Source organism: Phacochoerus africanus, chromosome 9 (assembly GCF_016906955.1).
Source record: "Phacochoerus africanus isolate WHEZ1 chromosome 9, ROS_Pafr_v1, whole genome shotgun sequence".
NCBI classification, from domain to species: Eukaryota; Metazoa; Chordata; class Mammalia; order Artiodactyla; family Suidae; genus Phacochoerus; species Phacochoerus africanus.
This window is the reverse complement of record NC_062552.1, coordinates 96972807-96983455: the sequence shown is the minus strand read 5'-3', so window position 1 is coordinate 96983455 and position 10649 is coordinate 96972807. Positions and strand designations below refer to the sequence as shown.

The following is a 10649-nucleotide window of genomic DNA, read 5'->3' as shown; positions in this document are numbered from 1 at the left end:
TGGGAGCGAGAAATGGGTCAACCTGGGGTTTGAGAATGAGAGAGCCCGCACAGGGGGCGGGGGCAGGGGGCGGGCGACGTAGGCGCAGTGGGTGGAGCGGGGCGAGCGGGGAGACTGGCGGGACAGCCTCAACCGCGGCGGGAGGAACCTGCGGACGGGTTGGCGGCGGCCAATGGGAAGGCGGGTTGGCGCAGGGGCGGGCCTGGGCTCAGGGAAGCCCCGCCTCTTCGGGTCCGCAGGGCTGGGGCGGAGCCAGGTTCGCGTCAGGTGGTCCCGGGCGTGCGGGCGGCGCTGGGGGCGGCGCGCGGCGCGGAGCGGGGAGCGGCGGCCGGCTGGAGGCGGCGGGCACCGGCTGCTTGAGCAGGTACCCGTGGTGGAGGTGGTGAGGCCGCCCCAGCGGTCGAACGCGAAGGCGGGGGCTCCGGCCCGCCGCGCCCCCATGCTGCGGTGAGCACTCGCACTCCGCTCACTTGTCGCTGCGCCGCGCCAGCCACAGCGACCCGGCTCTCCCCGCCCTGCCAGCCCCGGCCCTACCTGCGGCCGCCGTCGGGGGAGGGGGGTTCCCCCAGCTCTGCGGAGCCGCATGAACAATAGGCAGCGGCGGCTCCTGCGGGCGGCGGCAGCCCCGCACCCTATGGATCGGCCGCTCCATGGAGCCCTCCAGAGCGCTTCTCGGCTCCCTGGCGAGCGCCGCCGCTGCCGCCCCGCCGGGGGAGGATGGAGCGGGGGCCGGGGCCGAGGAGGAAGAGGAAGAGGAGGAGGAGGCGGCAGCGGCCCCCGGAGATCTGGGCTCCGACACGCCGATGCCCTACTGGACGGCGGTGTTCGAGTACGAGGCGGCGGGCGAGGACGAGCTGACCCTGCGGCTGGGCGACGTGGTGGAGGTGTTGTCCAAGGACTCGCAGGTGTCCGGCGATGAGGGCTGGTGGACCGGGCAGCTGAACCAGCGTGTGGGCATCTTCCCCAGCAACTACGTGACCCCGCGCAGCGCTTTTTCCAGCCGTTGCCAGCCTGGCGGCGAGGACCCCAGTTGCTACTCGCCCATTCAGTGTAAGGAGAAGGCGGGGCGCGGGAGCCTGGCGGGGGCTGTGTGTGTGGGGGGGGAGATGATGGAGCTTGGAGTGGTCGAGGAGGGAGAGGAGCCCTCCTTGAAGGTTAGGTTAAGGTGGTCAGTGATTGACTTGATGTGTGCAAGCGTCCTCGGGCTGCAGGGGCTTTGGCCGGTGCAATTGGTTAGACAGACTTACCGCAGGCCGCGCCTGGAACCTCAGGCTCTTGGGCTTCTTCACCTTCGCCTGACCACCTCAGCAGCAGCTCCTGATTGTACATCCTGAAGCCCCAGCAAGAGAATCTCCCTCGCACTCCCCACCCCGCAAATCTGGAAGGATTTTAGGCCGGCTGGTGGTTTCTATTATAACCTTAGTCCCCCAGTCTGGGACCTTCCCGACCTTTTCTAGCGCCTTCCCCGCCCCTTAAAGGTATTTGCTTTGAAGGAGACGGGGCGGGGGGGGGGGGTGTTTCCCGCGGGGCTGGACTGGCGCACCGGTCCCGGAAGTCTGTGTGAACTTACGGCTGAAGTATCTTTCTTGGGTTGCTTTCTTGGATCCTAATCTTGTATCTTAAAAGTTGTACCTTTAGGAGTCTCAGTGAAGAATGTGCTAAGAAGGGTGTGTATTTGTGTGTGTGGAGGGGCAGAAATGATTAGGGAGGGAAAAGTATGCCATTCCCCCCACGAGAGATCAGGAGCCCAGGCACAATGGCTAAATCCCAGTCCCTTGACACCTATACAGTGTATTTTCTCCTTTATTCTCACCCTAGATCCTTGCCTATATTTGGTCTTTGCCAAATCTCAGGGGGCCCATGCGCAGGGGTCCCTCCCAGGTCTTCCAGTGTCCTGGTTTTCACCAATTTCCCAGGAGCCCCCTGCTCCACACCCTGTAATGAAATTTTCTTTGTTTTTTCAAAGAAGTTGCCATTAGAATCCTTTAATCAGTGATACTAGGTGGTTTTAGAAGAAAGACGTAAATATCTCCTGGGGCACTTTACACTATTTTGTATTTGAGGTTTTCCGTAATTTCTTTGCTGTTAAAACAGTATTGTTAATACACGTATATCATTATTTAGTCCATATGTTAATATACTTTGCATCTTAGTTGATTTTAAAAAATCATTACCAAGGGCCAACTTTCAACATTTAGTTTTAAAGTTTTATTTGTAATAGTTATCTTTATGGTCCTGTAACTTAATTTTCACCTTAGCAATTGTATGATACCTTCAGATTTTTATTAAATGCCATTCGTTAATATCAAAATCATAACTTCTTTCCTTGTTTTTCTACTTTTTTTTTTTAAGTTAGTGTTTGGCCAATTGATGTTTAAATCTTTAGTTTGCTTTGTTTCTCTCTCCCTCTCATTCATTTAAAAACCTCCTGCCTCTACATTTTGATCTTTATAATACCAGAGGTGACAAATTACTTTAGATTGTTTCTAGGCGTGCTACCTTTTTAGCACTAGTACTGAAAAAGATGAAGCTGTATAGTGTCTCAAGGAATGTTGAAGATGAACTTGGTCACATGTGGGAAGAAATGTTGGCCTGCAGTGTTAGAAAACAGTGTAGTTTTAAACATATCAGGTTTTGAGGTTCTCTGTGGGTGAAGTTTTGTGATTTTTTTTCTTTTTTCTTTCTTTTTTTTTTTTTTTTTTTTTTCCCAGGGACAGCTAATGTCAGAGTAGAAGAGCTCTCTGTAAGTTTCCTGAGCAGGAACTGGATTTCTTTAATATGTTGCGCTCCCTGCTGTCAGAGCAGTCAGGAGCGAATGTGCCTTAGGCTGCAAGAACCCATGCACAGAAAGCCACACAGGTCCACTGTACCACATTAGAAGCTCCTTCTGCAGTGGGTGCCTGGGACTTCACCTTTTCTGTGACAAAAGTTACCTTGGATAGAGTAGATTCCTAGATCTAAAACTCAGATGATGAGAAAGTAGGAAGTACCTTGTACTTATTCAAAGAACTGACTTGAACAACAGAGCATTTGAAGGTCTCGGTAAGTTGTTTTATTTAGAGACTCTGGGAATTCTGATCTTGACTGGAATTAATTCTTGCTAGTTCAGAAAATTTCATTCTAGTCAAAAACCAACTAGAGTGCCTAGTGAAAGAGAGATACTGTGTTAAATACCCGGGGAAAAAGAAATGATGAGAGGAAGAGGCACTTAGAATTCACACATGAAGGAAATTGGTGATGTAAATATGTAAGTTCAGTGCTGTGCTTTGCTGAAGAGGAGCACAGGGAGTTGCTGTTGGTTGTGCCTCTGATTCGTATGCTGTGTCCTCCAGCCAGTTAGTGCCACTCAGAAAATAAAGGTGATTGACGACCTTGTCTTCAAAGACTTAGCATGAAATAGAGCAACTGTTGACTTTTACCAATTACTCTTGAACCTTCTCTCTGGGGCAGGAATTTTGACATTAGATTGTGAATAGAAGACAAAGAGGGAAGTAAAAATATCGGGTTTTACTTTCAAGTATTGTTTTTCGAAGTGAAACTTTTGTTTCCAACTTTAATCAAAACAGAAGAGGGGGAACTTATTAAATCTTGTGACAAAGAAAGCATATAAGGGGGATATTATAAATCATCTAACATTTACAGAGTGTTTTTATCCCTCCCCTCCAGTGTAGGTACTAGAGTGTAGCTCTCCATGGGGCTGACAAATATGAATAACCCAGGAGTTTGGTCATCTTCTTTATTTTAGTGAAAAATGGAAAATGTACAGTTCCAAACTGATCTTCAGAAATATGTAACCCTAGGTATTAAAAAAAAGTTTCTCTTATAGGAGAGTTTTGTCTGTTTTTAAAGGGGGCATAAAATAAGGTTATTATGAATTTACATTTCTTTTTCTTACATTTTATCTGCATAGAAATATAAGGATGTGTGTTCAGATGTACTTAAAATTTTTAAATGAGAGAGATACATACCATTTACTTGCCCCAAATGCACCAGCGGGTGCCTATATATTTAGTTTCCAAGGATGCAGTTAAGAGGGAATAATAATAATGTCTTGACTCCAAAAATGAAAGAAATAAGGTTTTGTTGCTGATATTCCTGGAAGTATTCTGCCGCAGAAACTGAAAAATGTGCTGTACAAGGCTTGACCTGATTCTTACTTAAAACCAGGTCTTGATGGGAGCAGGGAAGGGAAGGAGAGCCCCACATCCTCTCAGCTGTAGCTGAAGGTCTGGTTTCTATCCAAAGGGACTTCTTAGCGGGAAAGGGAAACGAAAGGACCCTCTCGCCTCCCCACATCCCCCACTGTTCTGTCTTCTGTCTGCTTGTAAGCTGTGTTCTATACTTTTTTTGAAAGTCGGTCATGTTTCCTTGACTAAATAGCAAGACTGAGAGTTTGTGTTCAACCCAGAGAGAGATTATTACTTTGCCTTCCTTCCTTTCTGTCTTCTGTGAAATGCCATCAGAGGAGCTGTCCTTTCAGCACTCTAGTTCAGACACATCTTTTGAAGTCCTTGTATGTTTAAATAAATATCTAACACTTCCTGTGTGTTCACAATTATACTTCAGACCAGAGGAAAGAAGGGGGTTGGGTACAAGAGAAAATATAACAGTTAATTCCCTTCAGGAGAATTCAGATACTCAGTCGAGGAATTGAGTTGTATAAATGCATACATTAAATAGGCACATATCTTTTCTTCAGTGAAAAATCTGGTGGAAAAAAGAATGTTCCTTCCCTCTATGACCAAAGGCACTCCTAACATAACTTACATTTTTCTCCAAGACGGTTTCTAATCCCTCTTTGACTTGGGCATGTTTTTCTCATTCATATAGAGGCGATAAGGCAATAACTAGTAAAATCAGTCAGGATTCATTTTAGGACCCAGAAACACTCACACTACTTTAAGCAGAAAATGGTTTAGCGCAAGAAACTTGGAAGGGCAGGGAGAAGGGGCGCTCAACTGGACTTGGGGACCAACTCCCAGAACATTGCAGACCTGACCCACCAGGCAAGCTGCTGCTTCTTTAACTGAGAAGATTCAGGATCAGGAGTTGCTATTGAAGCTGTTGACTTTGAGAACACCCTGTCGTAGTTGCTGTCTAGGGACTGGGTGACCACTTGGCCTTGCAACATTCCTTCCACAGCCACAGAGCTCATGACTGGACACTGACATGCTGTTGCGGAAAACTCCAACTTCTCCATAGCCATGCTTGCCTGGAGAAGCAGCAAGGTCTGTCTTCCAAATCTTGGGCATCTCACTGGCTGAACCAGAATTCTCTCAGGGAGTCTGGGAAACGTAATTTCTAGCCCTCTGGCCTCTGTGGTACTGAAAGGTATGCTGGAGGATTGTAGAGTGGACTTTTTTTTTTTTTTTTTTTTTAATGACCACACCAGCATATGGAAGTTTTCAGGCTAGGAGCTGAATCAAAGCTACAGTTGAGGCCTTCGCCACAGCCACAGCCACAGCCACAGCAGCGCCAGACCCGAGCCACATCTGCGACCTACACCATGGCTTGTGGCAGTGCTGGATCCTTAACCCACAGAGTGAGCCCAGGAATTGAACCCGCATCCTCACAGACACTATGTTGGGTTCTTAACCCACTGAGCCACAACAGGAACTCCTATAGAATGGGATGTTGATTGCTAGTTTTCAGGACCTGTCACACCATTTACTCTTCAAAAACAGTGCTAGATGAGGTGATAATCTTGAACAGTTGGAACTGTTAAGGTGAAGACGGGCTATGTATTTTGTATACCTTAAGGTAATCCTGCTAATTTTTCTTAAGAGTTTCCTTTGTGCCGACTGCCAGGTGCTTTACAAAATACAAAGGAATATTAGCTCTAGACAGGATAGAAATGTTACAACTAGGCAGGAGCAGCGTTTTGAGCGCCACCAGCATCTGCATGGAGAATGGATGTGTCGTGACGCTGGCCGAGAGGAAGGAAGGAAGTAGTCAGCAGTGAGCAGTTCCTCTCTGGTCTTGCCAAGAGTTTGGAAATATATCTTTGGAAATATATCTTTGTGTTCTTAGTTTTTTTTAGCAGAGTGCGATAGTTCTCTGTATGTGTTTCGGGAGGAACAATTCAATTCCCCCCCCCCCCCCCCCCGATCTGAGTCTGGTTTGTTTTATACTGAGGTAGATTTTTCCCCCCTTATTTTACTTTACATTCTGTTGGTCACCAACTAAATATTTGGTGCAATGTGGACAGTGGTGAGTAAGGCAGACAGAATCCACTCATGTGCTTCTTACAGTCCAGCAGGATCATGGGTGCTGGACACATGATTATAAGCTTGTTGAGTCATGCAATAGAGACTGCAGTGGAAGTGCTTGATGGAGTCCTGACCGCATTTAGTTAGGGCTTAGGAAAAGTTCCTTTAGGAAATTGATAGTTAAGGTGAGACCTGAGAGAATATGTGTCAGCCAGTTAAAAGACGAGAGAGACTCAGAAGACAGAACAGAAAACATGAAAGAAACATGAAATAGCACCTTGCTCGTGTAGTAACACCATATCTGGCCCAAGATTTATCATCACGGGTGGCTGTTATCACCTATCCATGGAAACCTTTCCAGACAGAGCCAAAAATAGAATCAAGTATTGTCAGTTCAAACTCTGCCTTTGGGAAGGAGAATGAGTGGTTGGGTGTGATACTGGGAATCTCAGGGATGGAGCTGTGGCCCCGGTGACTGCTGGAGTAAGAGGTCACCCGGGAGACTCCTTTCTTGCACATCTCTGTCACCAGGTCCTGGTAGAACTGAATTTTGAAGGCCTCCCAATTTCCTCTGTACTCTGGTCTTCACGGCTGGTAAGGTTCAGACCCTTGGGCTCCTGTGCCTGGGTTACTGCGGTGGCCTCCGTAGTGGTTCCTATTGCTGTTATAGACCACGTGGTTGCCAGAGTTGGTTTCCTTTCTTTCTTTATTTCTTTTTTTTTTTGTCTTTTTGCCTTTCCTAGGGCCACTCCTACGGCATATGGAGGTTCCCAGGCTAGGGGTCTAATCGGAGCTGTAGCCGCTGGCCTACACCACAGCCACAGCAGTGTGGGATCCGAGCCGTGTCTGTGACCTACACCACAGCTCACAGCAACACCGGATCGTTAACCCACTGAGCAAGGCAGGGATGGAACCCGCAACCTCATGGTTCCTAGTCGGATTCGTTAACCATTGCGCCACGATGGGAACTCTGAGTTGGTTTCCTTTCTTAGTCACAAGTCTGACAACACCACCTTACTTAAAGATGCATGACTCCTATCATCTGCAGTGTGACGTTTCAGCTCCTCAGACTGGTTTTAAAAACATTTCCCGACCTGGCTGACCCCAGCAAGGCTTTGAGCCTCATCTACCCTAATGCAGATAATTCAGCTGCCCCAGCCTCCCTGAAGTTCCTGATAGGCCATCTACTCTCATGCCCCAGGTTCTTGCTCTTGACCTTTCTTCCCTCTGCCTGGACTCTCCTCCTCCACCCTGAGCTGCATTGCCTGATGAGACCCCTCCCCCTCATTTTTCAGGACCCATTTTAAATGTTGCCTTCCCCGAGAATCCTTTCCCCGCTCAACTTCTGAATCCCTGTCCTGCAGTTAGAGTTAGTGATTTTCCTCATCTTTGAATCGTATTGCTACAAAAGCTCTTTGACACTACAGTTTGGTGTGTGTATTTGCCTTGGCACTAGATTGTATATTTCTCACTCCGTAGTATGTACACAGTAAAATCTGAATAAGTCCCGTAGAAATGATCTCCCTCAGGAGTTCCTGTTGTGGCTCAGTGGGTTACGAGCCCAACTGGTATCCATGAGGACTCAGGTTTGATCCCTGGCGCTGCTCAGTGGGTTAAGGATCCAACGTTGTTATGAGCTGCAGTGTAGGTCTCAGACAAGGCTCCGATCTGGTGTTGGTGTGGCTGTGGCTCAGGTCAGCAGCTACAGCTCTGATTTGACCCTGGGAACTTCCATATATTGTGGGTGCGGCCCTAAAAAAAAAAAAAAAACTCCCTCAATTTCCATTTTAGATAAAATGGTTGATCTTGGTACAAGATCTGAAAGTGGAAGTTTTTGTTTTTGTTTTTTTGTCTTTTTGCCTTTTCTAGGGCTGCTCCTGTGGCATACGGAGGTTCCCAGGCTAGGGGTTGAATCAGAGCTGTAGCCGCAGGCCTATGCCAGAGCCACAGCAACTCGGAATCTGAGCCGCGTCTGCAACCTACACCACAGCTCATGGCAACGCCGGATCGTTAACCCACTGAGCAAGGCCAGGGATCGAACCGGCAACCTCATGGTTCCTAGTCGGATTCGTTAACCACTGCACCACGATGGGAACTCCTGAAAGGGGATGCTTTTCTCTATTTATTCAATGCCTACTATGTGCAGGTCACTAAGGATAATGCAGCAGAAAACAAGGTTAATCACATCTCCTGTCCTCGGGGAATTTATATCAGGGAGAGAGAAAAGCAAAGCGAATAGGCAACTTGCTGTGTTTACAAGTAAGTGGGTGATTAAACAGTGTTTTCATAATGTTATTGACTTACTTGTTTTTTTCTTTTCTTTCCCAGTGTTAGAGATTGATTTTGCGGAGCTAACCCTGGAAGAGATTATTGGCATCGGAGGCTTTGGGAAGGTCTATCGTGCTTTCTGGATAGGGGATGAGGTCGCCGTGAAAGCAGCCCGCCATGACCCCGATGAGGACATCAGCCAGACAATAGAGAACGTTCGCCAGGAGGCCAAGCTCTTTGCCATGCTGAGGCACCCCAACATCATTGCCCTTAGAGGGGTGTGTCTGAAGGAGCCCAACCTCTGCCTGGTCATGGAGTTTGCTCGTGGAGGGCCTTTGAATAGAGTGTTATCTGGGAAAAGGATTCCTCCAGACATCCTGGTGAACTGGGCCGTGCAAATTGCCAGAGGGATGAACTACTTACACGATGAGGCAATTGTCCCCATCATCCACCGCGACCTTAAATCCAGCAACAGTGAGTACGGAGAGATGGGGCCAGAGGGCTTAAGAGCACTTGTAGACTCAGTCCAAGGCTTTGGTTGGAGGGGATTCCTAAGGGATCTTAATAGGAGCGAAACTCCTGGCTTAAAACCAGTCCGTCCTTGAGCTGAGATGTAGATGGTGAAATGAGTGCCAGGAAATAAATGTTTTCGGAAGAGAAGAATGAGGCACCTGAGGAATTGGGGATAATTTTGAGCTGTTGTTAGTAGGCAGGGTTGGCGGTGTGTACCGTGCAAACAAAACATAAAGATTTATTTTACCACTTGAGGAAAGGGTGCCTGTGGTCCTAAAAGGGATGTTTCTCTTTGGTGGAGCAACGGGTAAAGTTGCTACCTAAACACCCCAACCTGTGGTCCCCACCAAGGAAGAGGGTATGAGGAAGAGGCCCATTTGGGTGATGCTGTCACCTTGGAGAGCATGACCTGTCAGGTAGGACTAGAGCCCTTCTGCCAACCTTAGGGTGGTATCAATTATTTTTCATAACTACCTAGTGTTTAATAGAAGGGAACTGAGAAGTAACTGTGTATTAAATATCTAGAACTCATAAACTGGATTGTAAAGCAAATGTTAGACGTAATTAAACGGTGAGTTGGTAGAAACTTCAGTCTCTCTCCTTGGCTGAATCAGCAGGCGCTGGAAGTGTGCTTCTCTTGTGGTAATTGGACTTACTTTCCCTTGCCTAAACTGCACGCTAGAGAGCATACACTTTGCTCAGTGGTATATGCTTACAGTCACTCTAAGCATCCTGTCCAGAGAGGAGGGCGTTAGGACTTTGGGGCCTCAGGAACTTTACTCTCTGCATCCTTCAGCTTTGAGCCCAGAAATCCTTCAGACTTTGTTTTGCTCCAGGCTGTTCCAAATGTGGCTTATATTTTGTTGATGCTGTTGTGAATTTTTTAGCTTTTAAAAGTGTGAGGTTTTTGTTTTTGTTTTTTGCTTTTTGCTTTTTAGGGCCACACGTGCAGCATGTGGAGGTTCCCAGGCTAGGGGTTGAATCCGAGCTGCAGCTGCAGGCCTACACCGCAGCCACAGCAACTAGGGATCCAAGCCACGTCTGTGACCTACACCACAGTTCGTGGCAGCGCTGGATCGTTGAACCACGGAGTGAGGCCAGGGATTGAATGCACATCCTCATGGATACTAGTTGGGTTCATTTCCGCTGTGCCACAATGGGAACTCCTAAAAAGTATGTTTTAAAATTACTTAGGTAGTAAGTTTTTTTTTTGGTACAAAAATTGGGAAGTGTAGGTAAACGAAAAAATAGATCACTCATCATGTCTTCCTTCAGGGAATAGGAGTTTGGCATTTCACATGTTTTTCCAGACATTGTATTTTGGCTTTTTTGGGGGTTTTTTTGGTATTGTTTTGTTTTGTTTTTGGTCTTTTTTTAGGGCTGTACCCATGGCATATGGAAATTCACAGGCTAGGAGTCCAACTGGAGCTGTAGCCGCCAGCCTACACCACAGCCACAGCAACACCAGATCCAAGCCGAGTCTTCGACTTACACCATAGCTCATGGCAGCGCTGGATCCTTAACCCACTGAGTGAGGCCAGGGATCGAACCCGCATCCTCATGGTTATTAGTCAGATTCCATTCTGCTGAGCCACAACAGGAACTCCTCCAGACATTTTAAAAGCATATGTGGCCGTTTACTTTAAAATAGCCTATATT

The 10649-nt window shown here is 47.6% G+C and overlaps 1 protein-coding gene across 1 annotated transcript in view; it reads left to right on the top strand.

The window, feature by feature from the left end:
- The first annotated feature begins 631 nt into the window (after window positions 1-631).
- MAP3K9 (mitogen-activated protein kinase kinase kinase 9) overlaps window positions 632-10649 on the top strand; it is an 85215-nt gene continuing 75197 nt past the window's right edge. Inside the window, exons 1-2 of the mRNA XM_047794975.1 lie at window positions 632-1050; window positions 8538-8951. Coding sequence (XP_047650931.1) covers window positions 651-1050; window positions 8538-8951 — 814 coding nt within the window. The 5' untranslated portion in view covers window positions 632-650. The remainder of the gene's footprint in view (window positions 1051-8537; window positions 8952-10649) is intronic.